Source organism: Liolophura sinensis, chromosome 13 (genome assembly GCF_032854445.1).
Source record: "Liolophura sinensis isolate JHLJ2023 chromosome 13, CUHK_Ljap_v2, whole genome shotgun sequence".
Lineage (NCBI taxonomy): Eukaryota > Metazoa > Mollusca > Polyplacophora > Chitonida > Chitonidae > Liolophura > Liolophura sinensis.
In genome coordinates, this window is record NC_088307.1 from 222,873 (window position 1) to 244,675 (window position 21,803).

A 21,803-nucleotide genomic window follows, 5' to 3' on the forward strand; every position below is an offset into this window, starting at 1 on the left:
TAGAATGTGTCTGGAGAGGCCACACTTCCCTTATCTCGGAAAGAAGAATACATTGTATGTTTCGAGTAATATAACGTAGAAGCCTAGATAGACGACAGTGAGATTCTCTAAGACGCCAAAACTCTGGAACGGATCAATATGTGATCAGCGTTCAACTAAATGAACCCCATCCACCCCAGAACTAAGAGGGCCGGTCCACCAGCTTGTCAATGGCGCTTACACAAAGCAAGAAACTAGGACTCGACAAGCACTCGGCCGTCTTACAACCAATCAAACAGCCCGCCGTCGTATAACCAATCAAAGAGTCCGCCGTCGTACACCCAACAAGTTACTTATGCAGGAATGCCCTTCGCTTTCACATTGCACACGCTTAATGTCCGCCTAAAAACCCTCTCAGAGCAACGCTAACATTCTCAGCAATTCGATCTGTGAAGAGACCATTGCCGCCAGGACCCCCGCCTAGGAAAGTGAGCCCTCGTTACGATACGGATGATGCTGCACAACACGTCGTTGACAAGAACGTATTCAACCACTTGTTCATAACCTAACTGACATTCAGCAGAATAACAAGCAACCTGACACCAGCTACATGCACTTATTTACACGGATTCTGTTCAAGTTACCCATTAGAGCATAGCAGTCTTCACAAAACAGCGTAAATATATTCCCACAGTTTAACTTCAAGGTTCGTGTATTTTCCCTGATCGCTGAGGCAAATTTATCGCTCTGTTGCCAGCAGCCAAATCATCAGGTGTAACGTGAATGGCGTTCTGTGTGAAGTGTCATATTATACATGTGTCGTGACAACGATCTGTATTTGATATGTTTTGATTCATACAGGGCGTTGTACAACTTCTATAGCCCTTGGAATTTCCTTCCAATAACTTAAGTGAACTTACTAAATATACATATATGTACATGTTCTTCTCGGTGTCATGCCGTGTGCGTCATGTCTGTGGACTTTATGCCCTGAAGACACAGTCAATGGAAATTGTCCAGAAACCAAACGTGCGTTCAATCAACAAAATTACCCAATTGTAATGCATTAGGCCGTTTTTCTCTTTTTAAATAGATACTGAAGGGGGTTAGCTCTGAGGAGTAGTCGTACAGTAAACATCACCAAGAAGGGGTAGTTTGGAGAGGCAATCTCCGTCAAGAAGGGGTAGTCTAGAGGGACAAACACCACCTAGCAGGATTGGAGTCTGGGGGGTTGGAGGGGGTTCAGCACTGAAGGCTTGGAGTAGGGCCAGACAGGCTACTGATCTCGGGATTTAAGTCATTATTCACAACTCGTCTACGCTATGGATACTTCTGTAGGTGAGATACTTATGCCGTCAAGGTATGTATCTTAAATGACAGATGTTGCGTACAAGATTCTGTGTACTTACAAGGCCGTGTAGGAATGGCGTCTTGCTGGACAGGAAGAACGTTTTGAGAGAATTTCCCGAGGAAGTTGCCTGCTGGTTTGTAATTGGCAACAACGATGGTCTTGCCGTCTGGGGTTTGCGCCTTGCCCACTCCGATCTCTTTACTGTCCCGCCATACCATTTGAGTGAAGTGTCCTGAAGAACAACAAATACACGAGCAGTCACTAAGTCACTAACATCAGCTAGACAATGGTAAAACTTCTGATAGATTTTCCGGGATCATAACACGCCATGAAGATACATCCTCATAACATCAATTCAAACATTCTCAGGGTGGCAAAATCATGATGAACCTATCAGAGTGGACAACAAGCAAATCCCGACGCATACATTCAAATCTGTAGAGAGCTCAAGGCTAGCAAAACACCTGGTGTCAAGTACTGTGGAGAATGTGTCGTAGGAGTTGAAGCATTAGGTACCATGTAATAAAAATATTTTCGACGCCATTGAAAGTTATAAAAATGTCAGCTATACAATTGATTTACATACAAGGGAATTTCGCCACGACACGACTCAATTACTGCCCAAGTGTCGTTAAGACAATTTTATTCATTTATCAGCGATTTTTTATGACTTCTTGCGGACTATACATGCTATATAGTTGATTACTGTTTTATTCGCCTGTGTAGGACATTACGTTATAAATCAAACAATCTGGATGTGGATATAAAACATAATGTAATACAGACATCAGCTCCAACCCATGAAAGCTGGCTACTGAATATCTGTTTTGATTAATCATCGTGATAACAATTGTTAGAATCATCACTATCAGTAACTCTGACATTAGCAGATGAGTGTGCGGAGTGATTTCATAACTTTTGTTGATAAGAAATTACTCAAATCACAGTTACTACTGGATAGTTTATGCACACGTACCACAGTTAATGCTGAATAGCTTATGCACAATTACCACACTTCGAGATGAATAGATAATGCACACTTTCTGCAGTAGATGCTGAATAGTATATGCGCAATTACCACAGTTCGTACTGAACCCCTTATGCACACTTGCCACACTTGATACTGAATAGCTTATGCACACTTACCACAGTTGGTGGACCTGGGTTCGCATCCAAACTGATACATCTGTATCTCACTGTACCACTGGTCCGAGACATCTTTGCCTGTAATATGAACCACAGGTACTCGTAAACTTGTGTGTCTTACCAGAGTAGAAGTGGGTTTGTCAGGTCGTCTTGAGGTAATCGTCATGTTGTGTGTCTCCTCACAGTAGATGTAGGTTTCTCACGGTGTCGTCACGTTGTCGTCAAGTCGTGTATATCACAAGAGTAGGTTAGTCAGCTTAGTCAGGTTAGTCTGGTCGTCGTCAGGTAGTCCTCTGGTGTATCTCATCACAGGAGGAGTGGTTTAGTCAGATAGTCGTCACCTTGAGTATCTCACCAGAGTAGGAGTGGATTAGTCCGGTAATCGTCATCTGGTGTATCCGACCATAGTAGGAGTGGGTTAGTCAGGTGGTCGTCATCTGGTGTATCTGACCAGAGTAGGAGTAAGTTAGTCATTCAGTCGTCATCTCGTGTATCCTGCCAGAGCAGGAGTGAGCTATTCAGGTAGTCGCCATCTCTTGTATCCCACTAGCCCAGGAGTGACTTACTTACTTAGTCGCCATGCCGTGTATCTGACCAGAGTAGGAGTAAGTTTGTCAGGTTATCGTCATTTCGTGTATCCTACCAGAGCAGGAGTAAGTTAGTCAGGTAGTCGTCAGGTTGTGTATCTCACCAGAGTAGAAGTAGGTAGTCGTCAGGTCGTGTATCCCACCAGAGTAGGAGTAAGTCAGGTAGTCGTCATCTCCTGTATCCTACCAGAGCAGGGGTGAGTAGGTTAGGTAGTCGTCAGGTTGTGTATCCCACCAGAGTAGGAGTAAGTTAGTCAGGTAGTCGTCAGGCCATGTATCCCCGATAGTAGGAGTGGGTTAGTCACGTAGTCGTCATCTCGTGTATTCCACCAGAGAATGGGAGTGAGTTAGACATGCAGTCGTCATCTCGTGTATCTCGCCAGATTAGGAACTGGTAAGTCAGGAAATCGTCGGCTAGTGTATCTCCCCGAAGAAGGAGTGGGTTAGTCACGTAGGGGTCAGTTCGCGTTTCTCACCGGAGTAGGAGTGGGTTAGTCACGTAGGGGTCAGTTCGCGTTTCTCACCGGAGTAGAGTTGGGTTAGTCACGTAGTGGTCAGTTCGCGTTTCTCACCGGAGTAGGAGTGGGTTAGTCACGTGGTGGTCAGTTCGCGTTTCTCACCGGAGTAGAAGTGGGTTAGTCACGTAGTGGTCAGTTCGCGTTTCTCACCGGAGTAGGAGTGGGTTAGTCACGTAGTGGTCAGTTCGAGTTTCTCACCGGAGTAGAAGTGGGTTAGTCACGTAGTGGTCAGTTCGCGTTTCTCACCGGAGTAGGAGTGGGTTAGTCACGTAGTGGTCAGTTCGTGTTTCTCACCGGAGTAGGGGTGGGTTAGTCACGTAGTGGTCAGTTCGCGTTTCTCACCGGAGTAGGAGTGGGTTAGTCACGTAGTGGTCAGTTCGTGTTTCTCACCGGAGTAGGAGTGGGTTAGTCACGTAGTGGTCAGTTCGCGTTTCTCACCGGAGTAGGAGTGGGTTAGTCACGTGGTGGTCAGTTCGCGTTTCTCACCGGAGTAGGAGTGGGTTAGTCACGTAGTGGTCAGTTCGTGTTTCTCACCGGAGTAGGAGTGGGTTAGTCACGTAGTGGTCAGTTCGCGTTTCTCACCGGAGTAGGAGTGGGTTGGTCACGTGGTGGTCAGATTGCGTTTCTTACCAGAGTAAGAGTCCGAACGAGACGACCACTTCAGGGAAATGTTTTCCCCCAGGGGCTGGCCCTCGTGTCTCGACTTGCTGTGTTGGAAGCCGTTGTCTCGCGCCAACTGCTCGGCCCAGGCCTGGGCGATGTCACTCAGCTCAGGGGAGTGACGTAATGGAGATACTTGATGACGTCGACGGTACTCGTTGTGTGACTGAATCAGCTCGTCTACAAACTTGGTCCCCGGCATATTTGATACCTTACAAACAAAGAAGAGCTATAAGTACAAGTACATCTGTTAGGAAGTGAGGGGGCTAAAATGAGGGCCGTTTTGCACAAAGAACAAAACCAACACCATGTTTCTGTAAGGCACAAAATAACACACATTGGAAGGTGGTTCCATTTTAGGTAGTTTCCAAGGTGAAGTAGTCCCTAGTATGCTAGTCATTAAACGAAAAATATAGCCAAGGCTTCGTCGAACAGGCTAAAGTTTAAAAGGGAAACGTAGTTAAGACTTCCGCGAATGTGCTACTGTAAATATTAAGGGTACTAGAACCTCTCGTCAGCAAAACCCCACACTTCGCCTCAAAATATTTCATTGGACAGTCATATGCATATCCATCCGAGATTTCTTATATTTTCTGAACGATCATTTGATGTTAAAACTTTCACATTTTTTGACATTCTTTAACTAATATCTTTAAAACTAGAAAAGATACAAGAAAGTTGTGGGACAATTTTTAGCTCAAGTATTCAAGTATGTATATGCCAAATTTCAAAGCATTATGTTGAAAAATGAACGAAAAATAAAGTATTCCACCACAAAGCAGTTTGAAAAATAGAAATGACAAATATGTCTTGAGGAGCCTCAGGTGTGCCAAATTTCGTCATTATGTCTTTTGCAAGTTAATCTTCATCAAGAACTATCTCCCCTTCAGTCGAAATGTAGATCCACCTACTTAATATGTAAAATGTTAGGAAAATATATAACTCCCTGAAACCGTAGAATAATGTTTTACATGGCAGTTCTGAGCAAAAACTGCCGGAATATGTTTATTCTTCCTCAGTCGGTCTTCCGGGGGGATGATTGAGGCTGTCATGTTTGGTTAAGCGCATATAGTATAAGTCTGTAAAGCCGAGATGGACAAAGGTCTGCACAAGCAAGCAGTGGTGCACAGTATAGAGACGACTGGCAGCAGACCCCAGTCAGCATTTCGCAGAGGTTTAGCTGTTCACCGCAGGTGATTCCCGTCCAACATTTAACTTATAACCTTGATTAGTGGGAACAAAGAAAACACAACAGCCAAAATTTATACTTTTTGTCAAATATATCGGTTTAAGGTATTTAAAACTGTTATCTGGCTTTCATCTGTAAGTGAGAGAAAAGATTAAGCAAATACAGAATCAAAGGGTGAAATAAACCAAAATTGTTGAATTTCGACCCTGATGAATTCTAGTATCCTTCAACGGGACCTAGCCAAACCCTCCAAAAACAAAGACGACCTGAAGTATCATAGATTCAAACTTATATATGTATATCACCTCTATAATAGAGTCACAGAGTGGGTCCATTACAATTAGATACGTATGCCTTTACAAATTTAAACATGTTTAAAGAAGATTTTCTGATTATGAAGATATATTATTATGTATTTTTGCTTACTAGTTTAAGTAATAATATAACTAAGAGTTTATGAGAGTTTAGTTTAACCATTTCATACTGGTCTTTATGAAAATATTTCGCAAGAATGAAATTTAATACGGAATCTACTTGGGGTAATATCTTGCCTTCAGACACGTCTATGTGGTGTATCTAGATCCCGCTAGGCTCTCCTCTGCAGCGCCTCAGCTTACATTCAATGATGGATAACAGGGTCACTTTCCTCATGATCCCGGATTACTAGAGTGTCATGACAGCGGGCTGTTCATACCCACGTGAGTGCATGACAAATATATCTGACAGGAAACAATGGTACACGGACAAGGAAGCGTAACGACAATTATGATAGTAAACAGCAAGCGTGGCCGGGAGCGGATTTGACATGTGTTACAGCCTCAGACGTATGCATGCACCTTGATGTAAAACGTAACACGATGGAAGTGATGGGCGCACATGCATGTACCTTGATGTGAAACCTAACACGATGGAAGTGATGGGCGCACATGCATGTACCTTGATGTGAAACCTAACACGATGGAAGTGATGGGCGCACATGCATGTACCTTGATGTAAAACCTAACACGATGGAAGTGATGGGCGCACATGCATGTACCTTGATGTAAAACCTAACACGATGGAAGTGATGGGCGCACATGCATGTACCTTGATGTAAAACCTAACACGATGGAAGTGATGGGCGCACATGCATGTACCTTGATGTGAAACCTAACACGATGGAAGTGATGGGCGCACATGCATGTACCTTGATGTGAAACCTAACACGATGGAAGTGATGGGCGCACATGCATGTACCTTGATGTAAAACCTAACACGATGGAAGTGATGGGCGCACATGCATGCACCTTGATGTAAAACCTAACACGATGGAAGTGATGGGCGCACATGCATGCACCTTGATGTGAAACCTAACACGATGGAAGTGATGGGCGCACATGCATGTACCTTGATGTGAAACCTAACACGATGGAAGTGATGGGCGCACATGCATGTACCTTGATGTAAAACCTAACACGATGGAAGTGATGGGCGCACATGCATGCACCTTGATGTGAAACCTAACACGATGGAAGTGATGGGCGCACATGCATGCACCTTGATGTGAAACCTAACACGATGGAAGTGATGGGCGCACATGCATGTACCTTGATGTAAAACCTAACACGATGGAAGTGATGGGCGCACATGCATGCACCTTGATGTGAAACCTAACACGATGGAAGTGATGGGCGCACATGCATGCACCTTGATGTGAAACCTAACACGATGGAAGTGATGGGCGCACATGCATGTACCTTGATGTAAAACCTAACACGATGGAAGTGATGGGCGCACATGCATGCACCTTGATGTGAAACCTAACACGATGGAAGTGATGGGCGCACATGCATGCACCTTGATGTAAAACCTAACACGATGGAAGTGATGGGCGCACATGCATGCACCTTGATGTAAAACCTAACACGATGGAAGTGATGGGCGCACATGCATGTACCTTGATGTAAAACCTAACACGATGGAAGTGATGGGCGCACATGCATGTACCTTGATGTCAAACCTAACACGATGGAAGTGATGGGCGCACATGCATGTACCTTGATGTAAAACCTAACACGATGGAAGTGATGGGCGCACATGCATGTACCTTGATGTCAAACCTAACACGATGGAAGTGATGGGCGCACATGCATGTACCTTGATGTGAAACCTAACACGATGGAAGTGATGGGCGCACATGCATGTACCTTGATGTAAAACCTAACACGATGGAAGTGATGGGCGCACATGCATGTACCTTGATGTAAAACCTAACACGATGGAAGTGATGGGCGCACATGCATGTACCTTGATGTAAAACCTAACACGATGGAAGTGATGGGCGCACATGCATGTACCTTGATGTGAAACCTAACACGATGGAAGTGATGGGCGCACATGCATGTACCTTGATGTAAAACCTAACACGATGGAAGTGATGGGCGCACATGCATGTACCTTGATGTAAAACCTAACACGATGGAAGTGATGGGCGCACATGCATGTACCTTGATGTAAAACCTAACACGATGGAAGTGATGGGCGCACATGCATGTACCTTGATGTGAAACCTAACACGGCGGAGTAGAAAATGACAGTCGCACGTAGCCTGAAATTATACCTAAGACGGTGGAAGAGAAAGTGACAGAGGCTTGTTGGTTGATATTAAACATAACACGGTGGAAGAGAAAGTGACAGATGCATGTAGCTTGATATTAAACTTACTAGGGTGAAATAGAAAGTGACAAATGCATGTAGCTTGATATTAAACTTACTAGGGTGAAATAGAAAGTGACAGATGCATGTAGCTTGATATAAAAGAGGGGAAATGCCACAGTTCCACGTAGATTGATAGCAACACGGTGGAAGAGAATGGCGTTGATGCCTTTAGCTTGATATTAAACCTAACACAGTGGAACAGAACGTGACTGATGCATGTAGCTTGATATTTCACCTAACCCAGTGGAAAAGAGCGTGACAGCTGTATGTGGCTTCATAACAAACTTAACACGGTGAAAAACAGCATGGCAAATGCATATAGCTATATATTAAACCTAACACAGTGGAGGAGTACGTGGCAGATTCATGTAGCTTGATATTAAGCCAAAGAGGGTTGAAGAGAATGGGTCAAACGCATGTGGCTTGATATTAAACCTAACACAGTGGAACAGAATGTGACAGATGCATGCAGCTTGATATTAAACCCAACACGTTGGAAAAGAGCGTGACAGATGTATGTGGCTTGATATTAAAACCTAACATGGCGGAAGAGAACGTTAAAGATGGATATAACTTGATATTAAAACTAACATGGTAGAAAAAAGCGTGATAGATGTATGTGGCTTCATGTTAAACCTAATATGGTGGAAGAGAACGTAAGAGATGTATGTAGCTTGTATTAAGCCTAACATGGTTGAAGAGTATGCGTCAAACGCCGCACCCATAATGTTTTAGAGTATCCTAGGTTGTGTCGTGAGCAACAAAATACCAAATATCCAACAAAAACTCAATATTCCTGTTTCAACTAACAAAGCCATACCAGCATGTTCTGTAAAACGTGAGCACAACACACGGACATTTTCATACATGTTCTGTCTCTTCAGGATACATAAACATGAGGCGACTACTTATAACAATGAGCAGAAACCTACCACCCTCTGGCTGGGTAACATGTTGGTTTTATACCAAATTCCTGCTGGTTTTACAGCGGTGTTAACCGGTTGTCCGGAACCACGGACCGTCATTCCTGACAATTGCTTTTATCCATTCCTCGTAATTAAAGTAGCATACAGCAACACGCTACCAGTGAACTCCGCATTTCAGTCCTGACATCAAAGGGATGCAAGAATCCGGTTTCGTGCAGTATACAAATACAGTTCGTCATTGAAATAGAAATCATAAATGTACAGCCTGCATACACATAATTTGTACAGGGATAAGCTGTGATAACCAGTGTTTCCGGGTTAGACTTCCTGTCAGTATAATCACTGTATTAGGTGCTCATGTACAGTTAACAGGCGATTGACACCAGTATTACGAGGCGGCGCGGCAACTTACACGAGACTACATTTATTGTGAGGGGGGCCTCCGTGGCTCAGTCGGTTAGCGCGCTAGCGCAGCGTAATGAAACAGGAGCTTCTCACCAATGCGGTCGCTGTGAGTTCAAGTTCAGCTCATGCTGGTGTCATCCCCGGCCGTTAGTGGGAAGGTCTTCCAGCAACCTGCGGATGGTCGTGGGTTTCCCCCGGGCTCTGTCCAGTTTCCACCCACCATAATGCTGGCCGTCGTCGTATAAGTGAAATATTCTTGAGTACGGCGTAAAACACCAATCAAATAAATAAATAAATAAATAAATAAATTTATTGTCAGACAGTTTCCACAAGGAGTATATAACGATAACATAAAGACTGAGAGAGCCAACTGATGAATTCTTTGTGCACAACCAGTGACCTGTCATCTGGTAAATTCTTTGTGCACAACTATTCACCTATCAGCTGATGAATTCTTTGTGCACAACTCTTCACCTGTCAGCTGATGAGATCTTTGTGCACAATCAGTCACCAATCAGCTGATGAATTCTTTGTGCACAGATATTCACCTGTCAGTTGATGAATTCTTTGTGCACAACCAGTCACCTGTCAGCTGATGAATACTTCGTGCACAGCCAGTCAATTGTCAGCTGATGAGATCTTTGTGCACAATCAGTCACCTGTCAGCTGATGAATACTTCGTGCACAACAAGTCACCTGTCAGCTGATGAATACTTCGTGCACAACCAGTGACCTGTCAGCTGATGAATTCTTTGTGCACAATCAGTCACCTGTCAGCTGATGAATACTTCGTGCACAACAAGTCACCTGTCAGCTGATGAATACTTCGTGCACAACAAGTCACCTGTCAGCTGATGAATTCTTTGTGCACAGATATTCACCTGTCAGTTGATGAATTCTTTGTGCACAGCCAGTCACCTGTCAGCTGATGAATTCTTTGTGCACAACAAGTCACCTGTCAGCTGATGAGATCTTTGTGCACAATCAGTCACCTGTCAGCTGATGAATTCTTTGTGCATAAATATTGACCTGTCAGCTGATGAGATCTTTGTGCACAACCAGCCACCTGTTACAGAGGACGGATTATATAGGGAGTTCTTGAGGAACAAATACTCATTTTGCAACTCGTGTTGCAATACACGGATTATGCATCGTGCATAACCAGTCATTTGGACAGTCGCCTGTTGCAGTACACGAGTACACCTCGTGCACAACCAATCATTTGGACAGTCATCTGTTTGAAGTAACTGTAATAATATCCAGTATCAAACGCTGGTGGTGGCCTTTGACATTTAATGAGTGTATTTGTGTAGATATATTGTATGGTTAAGGTCGTCGCGCATTTTACAACTATAGTCTATTTCTTTTAGAGAGTCGCCTATATTCAGCTGTCTGTGAAATCAGTCATACTCGCTACCAAAATTGCCTTTAGCCAGTGACACGTAACAATCCAAGCTCTACACACTGACGTGTTAAACGTCTACATCAATACAATGGAAATACATTTAGAATACTTTTTTTAATTCATCATGTTAATCTCCATTAGCTTAGTTTTGACACCAAGAACTCATTGCCTGCCGTGAAGCCATCATTATTCAAATGCAAGTTGCATGCTGGATAATGGGCGTGGAGTATAATTTGTTTCACAATGTCCACACCCACAAGCGGTTAGAAGAAATTCCACGAGTAACACAGCCTACACTACTGTCTCTGCGGATAGACCACGTGGCTTAAATTTCCTAATATCCACCTCTAAGTAAGTACCGCCGTAAGATCATATACTCGTGTACGAGATAAAATAAAATTCATTTATTATGGTTGTCAGCCCATTTTATAGCATGCCACTGATTACTGAACAATTATGACGTCACCTGAGGCAATGGGTTCTTGTCGTCGAAACAGAGCTTATGGACTTTAACATTATGAATTAGAAAAAGTGTTCTAACTTCATTTTCCTCGCAATAATATTGACGTTCAACATGTCAGTCTGTAGAGTTTGGGTATTTACGTGTCACTGACTAAAGGCAATTTTGATAGCGAGTATGGCTGATTTTACTGAGAACTGAACATAGCCGATTCGCTATAGAAACGGACTATAGTCCCTTAGCACAGAATTAACATAGGCAGTCCCAGTATAATATAGACTTACCGGTCAGTTCCACAACCAATCCGATATCAATTGCAGAGTGGTGGCCCGGCAGTGTTATCCCCAGCTGGAAAGTTTATACTTATGCCAATTCATTCTCCAACAGGTTAAAATGAGCCGAGTTCAATGGAGATGATAACTACAACAACAGTGATACGACTGCTAATAGAGTAATATGAATATTGATAGTCATAACGTCTTTGATATATGATGAACTGCCCTACAAAAAATCACAAAACAAGAGAATATTTTAATGATCTAATCATTCATTCTGCTACGTCTCCTTATATTCTGAACAAATGCTTAAAGTAAAAAGTGTCAAAATCAGCTCCTGATACAAACCGTATACAGACGTTTTATACGCCTTTCCCCACTTGATGTACAGGTGGGTTACAGTTCAAGGATCGTCACGCATGGTGAGCAGAACACCCGATAGCAACTCGTTCACAATCAACCCATTATACCCTCGTCAAGGTTTACTGATCACAATGCATATTAATTCATGCTAATTATTATCTTCTTCATTTGGTTCGAATGCTTTGTCAATAAGTCACATTGATTTATATGGTAGGATATAATTGCCATAACTGCTTTTGTCCCTTCTACGCATTATTTAGAGCAGACAATAATGCAAAATGACGAAAGAACGTGGCCAATGCGAGACAAAATTACGATGATGTGCATTTTACATATCACATGAAAAATAGTCGTCAGTAACTTGACGAGGGTCGATAGTTTACCACGAGTACTTCGTTATCATCCAACCACTACAAAACTGACCGCCATCCAATGAGTAAAAAAGTCTTAGGTGTGGCATTAAGCAATGAATCTGTTAATGAAACCAATAATCCAAAGTGGCATGGTATGAATCCAATCAGCCATTTCCTTGCTCAGTGTGACCTAGTGATAAATGTTGTACTTCTCCGGATAAGGCTAGGGTAACAGAGCTTTAGTATTACATGAATACTTGGAACATACCGGTAGAATTTCCGTATATCGCGCAGCTCAGTGAAAGTCCAGTGATCTGCCTGTAGAATATTCAGAACAGATTCGTTCAGAGAAAGCCGGTAGCTGATGTCAACATAACCAATGATCCGCGTGCAAAATAGTCAGTGCACTTTTGTCCGGAGAATTCAGGTAGGTGGTGTCCACACCATGTAAATAACTGACCACCGAAATAATCGATGACCGTCATGGTGCTGGCCACGTGACCGATCGAATGCTGTTATCTAAGACACTACTATGCCGTTTCAGCTAAATAATAAGCTCCTAGTTGCTATGTCAACCGTATCGGTCTGCTAAACTAAATGCCACGGACGGCTGGTTTGCTAACAACACGGTGTGCAGATGTTACCGTTACTAGTCCTTTCACTGTACATGAAAATCTTCACAATTACATGTACATGTAATATTCAATAAGCAACATTGTCACATCCAAACCGTTGGTCCGGGCTGAGAACACGAAGTCATACACACTATATGCTAACCACCACCTATATACCCATTGTCACATTCAAACTGTACGTCCAGACTGAGACCACAGGAAAAGTCATTCACACTATATGCTAACCAATACATATTTACCCATTGTCACACCCAAATCCTAGGACCAGACTGAGATCACAGGAAAAGTTAACCGGTTTAGATCCTAATCAGTACATATTTACCTATTGTCACCTTCAAACCGTAGGTCCAAATGGAGAGCACAGGAAAAGTTATCCAGATTAGATGCTAGCCAGTGCCTGTTTACCCATTGTTACATTAAAACTGTAGTTCTAGAGAAAGAGCACAGGAAAAGTCATCCACACTATATGCAAACTAGTACCTGTTTACCCACTGTCACATTCGAACCGTAGGTCCAGACAGAGAGCACAGGAAAAGTCATCCACACTATATGCAAACTAATACCTGTTTACCCATTGTAACATTCAAACCGTAGGTCCAGACAGAGAGCACAGGAAAAGTCATCCACACTATATGTTCACCAGTACCTATTTATCCATTGTCACATTCAAACTGTAGGTCATGAGAGAGAGCACAGGAAAAGTCATCCACACTATATGTTCACCAGTAAATATTTATCCATTGTCACATTCAAACTGTAGGTCCAGAGAGAGAGCACAGGAAAAGTCATCCACACTATATGTTCACCAGTACCTATTTATCCATTGTCACATTCAAACTGTAGGTCCAGAGAGTGAGCATAGGAAAAGTCATCCACACTATATGTTCACCAGTACCTATTTATCCATGGTCATATTCAAACTGTAGGTCCAGAGAGAGAGCATAGGAAAAGTCATCCACACTATATGCAAACTAGTACCTGTTTACCCATTGTAACATTCAAACTGTAGGTCCAGAGAGAGAGCATAGGAAAAGTCATGCACACTATATGCTAACCAATACATATTTATCCATTGTCACAAACTAGTACCTGTTTAGTACCTGTAACATTCAAACCGTAGTTCCAGACTGACAGCACAGGAAAAGTCATTCATACTATACGCAAACAAGTACCTATTTACCCATTTTAACATTCAAATCGTAGGTGCAGTTAGAGAGCACAAAAAAGTCATCCACACTATATGCTAGCCAGCACTTTTACCCTTTGTCACATTCAAACCGTAGGTCCGGTTTGAGAGCACAAGAAAGGTTATCCAGATTAGACAATAACCAGTAACTATTTACCCATTCTCACATTCAAACGGTAGGTCCAAATGGAGAGACCAGGAAAAATCATGCACACTATATGCTAACCAATACATATCTATCCATTCTTCCATTCAAACCGTAGATCCAGGCAGAGAGCACAGGAAAAATCATGCACACTGCATGTTAACCAATACCTATCTATCCATTCTTCCATTCAAACCGTAGATCCAGGCAGAGAGCACAGGAAAAATCATGCACACTATATGCTAACCAATACATATCTATCCATTCTCCCATTCAAACCGTAGACCCAGGCGGAGAGCACAGGAAAAATCATGTACACCGCATGCTAACCAATACATATCTATCCATTCTCCCTTTCAAACCATAGATCCAGGCAGAGAGCACAGGAAAACTCATGCACACTAAATGGTAACCAATACATATCTATCCATTCTCCCATTCAAACCGTAGACCCAGGCGGAGAGCACAGGAAAAATCATGTACACTGCATGCTAACCAATACATATCTATCCATTCTCCCATTCAAACCATAGATCCAGGCAGAGAGCACAGGAAAAATCATGCACACTATATGCTAACCAGTACCTATTTACCAATTGTCACATTTAAACGGCAGATCCAGACAGAGAGCACAGGAAAAACAATGCACACTATACGCTTACCAATACATATCTATCCATTCTCCCATTCAAACCGTAGATCCGGGCAGAGAGCACAGGAAAAATCATGCACACTATATGCTAACCAGTACCTATTTACCAATTGTCACATTTAAACGGTAGATCCAGACAGAGAGCACAGGAAAAACCATGCACACTATATGCTAACCAGTACCTATTTACCCATTGTCACATTTAAACGGTAGATCCAGACAGAGAGCACAGGAAAAACCATGCACACTATATGGTAACCAATATATATCTATCCATTCTCTCATTCAAACCTTAGATCCAGGCAGACAGCACAGGAAAAATCATGCACACTATATGGTAAACAATACATATCTATCCATTCTCCCATTCAAACCGTAGATCCAGACAGAGAGCACAGGAAAACTCATGCGCACTATATGGTAACCAATCCATATCTATCCATTCTCCCATTCAAACCGTAGATCCAGGCAGAGAGCACAGGAAAACTCGTGCACACTGCATGCTAACCAGTACCTATATACCCCTTTTCACATTCAAACCGCAGGTCAAGTCAGAGAGCACAGTTAAAGTTATCCAGATTAGATAATACCCAGTAAATTTTTACCTATTCCCACGTTCAAACCGTAAGTCCAGATGGAGAGCACAGGAAACGTGATCCACACTATATGCTAACCACTACCTATTTAGCCATTGTTACATTCAAACCGTAAGTCCAGATGGAGAGAACAGGAAAAGTCATCCACACTATATGCTAACCACTACCTATTTAGCCATTGTTACATTCAAACCGTAAGTCCAGATGGAGAGCACAGGAAACGTGATCCACACTATATGCTAATTAGTATCTATTTACCCATTGTCACATTTAAATCGATGGACCACACAGAGAGCACAGGTAAAGTTATCCACACTATATGCTAACCACTTCCTATTTACCCATTGTCACATTTAAACCGATGGACCACACAGAGGGCACAGGTAAAGTTATCCACACTATATGCTAACTAGTATTTATTTACCCATTGTCACATTTAAACCGATGGACCACACAACGAGCACAGGTAAAGTCATCCACACTATATGCTAACTACTACCTATTTAGCCATTGTTACATTCAAACAATAAGTCCAGATGGAGAGCACAGGAAACGTGATGCACACTATATGCTAACTAGTATCTATTTACCCATTGTCACATTTAAATTGATGGACCACACAGAGAGCACAGGTAAAGTTATCCACACTATATGCTAACTAGTATTTATTTACCCATTGTCACATTTAAACCGATGGACCACACAAAGAGCACAGGTAAAGTTATCCACACTATATGCTAACCACTTCCTATTTACCCATTGTTACATTCAAACCGTAAGTCCAGATGGAGAGCACAGGAAACGTGATCCACACTATATGCTAACTAGTATTTATTTACCCATTGTCACATTTAAACCGATGGACCACACAAAGAGCACAGGTAAAGTTATCCACACTATATGCTAACCACTTCCTATTTAGCCATTGTTACATTCAAACCGTAAGTCCAGATGGAGAGCACAGGAAACGTGATCCACACTATATGCTAACCACTACCTATTTAGCCATTGTTACATTCAAACCGTAAGTCCAGATGGAGAGCACAGGTAAAGTTATCCACACTATATGCTAACTAGTATTTATTTACCCATTGTCACATTTAAATCGATGGACCACACAGAGAGCACAGGTAAAGTTATCCACACTATGTGCTAACTAGTATTTATTTACCCATTGTCACATTTAAACCGATGGACCACACAGAGAGCACAGGTAAAGTTATCCACACTATATGCTAGACAGTGCATATTCCTGCGTGTTTCGGAAAATGTTGAACTGCTCAGTGATTTTTTTATATCTAAAGTTATTCGTGTATTTACACACGACTGAATTAAAGCTGTGTGCATGAAGTATCAGAAACAAGCTTGTCAGGATGACCACCTGGAACAATGTAAATTTCTCCCACTGCACACAGCTGACTGTTAAGTTCAGGGGTCATTGCTGGGCGAGAGGTCTCAGCGGACATGACATATAATACGTCGTGATAAAATCCCAGCTATTGCTCGTCCAGTCGCAGTTTGGGAATCCGCAGGTACCACTTACATCGACGGCTGGAGAAGTGAATTGTCAAAAGTCAAATGTTGTCTTACATATCGCCTGTTAGGCCCAGTACAAAATGGTGTGGTTGATGGGTGGTGGAGGTGTTGTTGATGGGTGGTGAAGGTGAAAGCGGGGATGTTTGATGGGTGATGGTGTGGTTAATGGATGTTGAGGGTGGTGGTGGCATGGTTGATGGATGACGAGGGTGATGAGGGTTGAGGTGGTGGTGTGGTGGTGGCGTAGTTGATGGATGGCTAAGGTGGTGTGTGTGGTGGACGAATGGTGGCGGTTTTTGTTGTGCTGTTTGATGGGTGATGAGAGTGGTTGTGGGATCGTGATTGATAGATTGTGAGGGAGGTGGTGGTGGTGTGGTTGATGGTTGGTGGTGTTGTGGTGGTAATGGTTGTGGGGGTGGTTTGTTTGATGGGTAGGATGGTGGTGTGGTTAATGGGTAGTTGTGGTGATGTGGATGATGGTTGGTGAGGGTAATGCTGGACTTCTTTGATGGGCAGTGTTGATGGTGTGGTTGATGGGTGTTGGTGTGGTGTAGGCGGTGTGATTGACGGATGGTGAGACTGGAGGTGGTGCTGTTTGGTGCTGTTTTACTAGGGGAATATCAGTGTCTCCACCAAACAGTTTAATCTGATTAGAACTTGATTCAAACATCACCCAGTTGTTTATTACAATCTGGTTGGTAGTTAAAATCCAGCACTGGTACAGCATCAGCTCAAACACTAAATTCATCGACATGTCGACTAGTTTGCGACTCAAGTCTTTTTCACCCATGATACCAAAAATCATTTACATGTAGCAGGACAAGGTGAGTCTTTACCTGGGAAGTTTTTATGTCATAATAATATGTTTGTTCTCGTGCTTGATGTTGCATTCAGCAATATTTACGTGTAGGCCATACGATGTTGACCGCCAGTCACAATGACGGTGTTTTAACAGTGTAGATATCCTGACCAGCGCACTCAGTGACCTCTGTCTTCTGAGCCACTCACTATTTAAATAGATCAGAATGCAGCTGTATTGACATAAGCCTGTGATTTCAGAGACCATATTTAAATGAAGTGTGACTTAGCGTTGTGTTGTGGCACTACCATAGGGTTAACGAGAGAAAGCGTGACTGGGACCCCCAAGGAGTTAGACATTAGTCTGGAGGATTTGTCATAAGGAGCACTAGATATTGCATGTAGCTTCACAATGCCCCTCAGCACTTTTTCAACGGCTGCTTCGCCAAATGACTCCGACTTAGATTAAGGGCTAACTTATAAGTAATTAAGTGAATCAGCAATATACTCTTATGCAGTTGTAGTATTTAAAGACAAACATCCGTTTATTAATATAGAACTGCATATACAGAACAACACCCAAGGCTGTTTTTGTTCTGTTCAACGCCATTATTGAGCTTTGACTGTTTTGTGCACTAACATTTAGAACTAGAGCAAACGGTTAGGAATGACATTTACCGGATCTAAACTCGGACACGCAATTATTCATTTATTAAAATGTTACAAACGCCTGTGTTGTACATAAACCTCATTGACGTCTGCTACACGTTAAACTCGTTCCGGTACATTTTGCACAGTGCCTGGGCAGCTTCAGTCAGCCGCGACCCATAGTAATAATATATAGTGCCGTAATGCTGACATCGTCGTCGTACTTATTCAGTGTCGTTGTGCCTATACATAGTGCCGTCGTGTTTACACACAGCATCGTCATGCTTATATAAAATGTCGTCTTGCTTATACACAGTATCGTCGTGCGTATACACGGTGTCGTCGTGCTTATTCACAGCTTCGCCATGCTTATACACAGCGTCGTTATGCTTGTACACACTTCGTCATGCTTATACACAGCATTGTTATGCTTGTACACAGTGTCGCCGTGCGTACACACAGTGTCGTCGTGGTTATACAATTTCGTTGTGCTTACACATGGTGTCGTCGTGTGTACTCACAGCTTCATCATCCTTTTACACAGTCTCATCGTGTATATACACAGTGTCATTATGCCTATTCACAGCTTCGTCATGCTTATACACAGCTTCATCATGCTTATACACAATGCCGACGTGCTTATTCACAGCTTCATCATGCGTATACACAGTGCCGGCGTGCTTATTCACAGCTTCATCATGCTTATACACGTCATGCCTATACACACTGTCGTCCTGCTTATACACTGTGTTGTCGTGCTTATACACTGGATCGTCATGCTTATACACTGTGTCGTCATGTTTATACACAGCATCGTTATGCTTATACACTGTGTCGTCATGCTTATACACAGCTTCACCATGCTTATACACTGGATCGTCCATCATGTACACAGTGTCGTCATGTTTATACACAGCTTCGTCATGCTTACACACCGATTCGTCATGCTTACACACCGCTTTGTCATGTTTATACACAGTTTCGTCATGTTTATACACACCTTCGTCATGCTTACACAGCGCTTCGTCATGCTTACACACCGCTTCGTCATGTTTATACACAGTTTCGTCATGTTTATACACAGCTTCGTCATGCTTACACAGCGCTTCGTCATGCTTACACACTGTTTCGTCATGTTTATACACAGTTTCGTCATGTTTATACACAGCTTCATCATGCTTACACATCGCTTCGTCGTGCTTACACACCGCTTCGTCATGTTTATGCACAGTTTCGTCATGTTTATACACAGCTTCGTCATGCTTACACAGCGCTTTGTCTTGCTTATACACAGTGTCGTCGTGTTTTTTTACTCTTCATCATGCTTATACCCAGTGTTGTCCTGTTTATTTACAGCTTCATCATGCTTAAACCCAGTGTGGTAATGCACATACACTGTGTCGTCGTGCTTATACAAAGCATCGAGCCATCTACAGTGTGGTCCTCGAAATAGGGATGTTCAATGACACCTCTAAAGATCAGAGTCGATGCGCGAACTTCCTAATGTTGTGATCAGCTTGCATGCGTGTCACATACTTCCTGCAGACATATTAATAGCCTACTAACGGTCTTCCACAGCCTTTTAGGAAATATTGAAACTTTACCTAATTCAAAACGAGAAATAAAAACAAAATCCTACAAGAGGAGCATTGGTCAAATGATAATGTCTGCTTCATTCAGCCCAGATACTGGCTCAACTTAGTAAAATTGTCCATGGAGTGTAGTTTATCAGATTCCACTATGCCCGGGCTACATGTATCCTACCAACAATGTAGAAGGGCTCTTATTCACAACTCTGCAACATCATATCATGGCCAGTAAGGTCTGATTTTGGTTTGAACCCATTTAGAAATCCCTGTGATGATCTGGGCAACTGCTCTGTCAAATGACCAGTGCTCATGACGTTATCAGGATGCCCGACGTGTAGCATAGACTGTACTGAGTAATTTACTCCTTAACATTAGCAAATATGTATGACATCTGTAAACAACTGTACAGTCTTGACCAAGTATGTCTTGTGTCTCTTGTGTGTCTCTCTTGACACACACTTGGTCTGCAGTTTCAAACTTCATGTTATTTTCAAGGAATATGAATATGAATGTCCACAGAAGTCTTTATTTATACACGATATGTGTTACTAGTAACTAAGGAACATGTTACGTACATGTAACATGAATTGTAAAGATACCCGGATGATTGTTTTATTTTCTGGCCAACGGAAGCCGGGCCGATTGATCTTCTCTTTGACAGCCTCAATAACCTTCATCCCCAAATATCCTTCACAATGGAAGTAAATTCTAAGTCAATACCCTTTATAGACATACTTGTCTTGAAAGAGGGGACTTCTTTATCTTTACAATTCATGTTACATGTACGTAACATGTTCCTTAGTTACTGGTAACACATATCGTGTATAAAAACTTCTGTGGACATTCATATTCATATTCCTTGAAAATAACATGAAGTTCGAAACTGCAGTTTGGAATATAACAGAATGTAGAAAGTTTAGAGGGCGTTTTGTTATTTATATATATATATGAAAAAAATAATAAAACGCCTCCTCAACAACTACTCACCCGAGCCTGTTGTTTGAGGTCGTACTGTCGCCTGCACCATGTCAGCTGTATTGGCCCACACTGCACCGTCCATGACTGGGGATCCCCCGGATTCACCATCGTTCAATATCAAATCTACACCTTACATGAATTGTAAAGCAGGATCTAAGATGTACCAGATCTGATCCAGTCGGTTGGCGGCTGCATAAAATCTGTCATCGAAGAAAGTTTAAACGTTTTTCACAGCTCCTTCTTTATATCTACACAAAAACTGAAACAATACTGAAAGTCACCCCCTAAACTGAATAGAACAGACGACGCATCTCTTGGGGATCTCGGGGACAGGGATTCACTTAGCTGCCTCCAGGGTAAACACAGCCCCTGTGTACAATTCCACGAACGCGGCTATACTTGGTATATACGGATACAACTGTAGACCTATCGGGTTGGGCTGACTTTGCAGTCTCAATTCGTAAACACAGTCCAGCTGTACCTCATACCCCTACCAGGCGTAACACCTCTACCAGGTATACCTGCTGAACACACTGCACCGCACTGACACACAGGCACGACTGTCGAGCAGCTCCACATTTACACAACTTCTACAACTCAGACCTCTAACCTTCAACTATTATATCAACTGCGTTATTGTCTGCACATAGCTGCAGACAACAGGTTGTAGTTTTATGATATATGCTGGGGACATAAATTCTTGGCTGAATGCTAAACGAGTTGGTC

General features: G+C 42.6%; 1 protein-coding gene across 2 annotated transcripts in view; it reads right to left on the minus strand.

Moving 5' to 3' along the window:
- The window catches only part of LOC135480434 (uncharacterized), a 32,091-nt gene extending 10,612 nt beyond the window's left edge, over positions 1–21,479 (minus strand). Inside the window, exons 1-4 of one of the 2 annotated variants that reach the window (XM_064760267.1) lie at positions 21,087–21,479; positions 4,212–4,452; positions 2,477–2,554; positions 1,389–1,562 (exon numbers count right to left, since the gene is read on the minus strand). In XM_064760267.1, coding sequence (XP_064616337.1) covers positions 1,389–1,562; positions 2,477–2,554; positions 4,212–4,452; positions 21,087–21,185 — 592 coding nt within the window. In that variant the 5' untranslated portion in view covers positions 21,186–21,479. Of the gene's footprint in view, positions 1–1,388; positions 1,563–2,476; positions 2,555–4,211; positions 4,453–9,059; positions 9,155–21,086 lie in introns of those variants that run through there. The other variant, XM_064760268.1, reaches the window with a different exon arrangement.
- Positions 21,480–21,803: the final 324 nt, after the last annotated feature.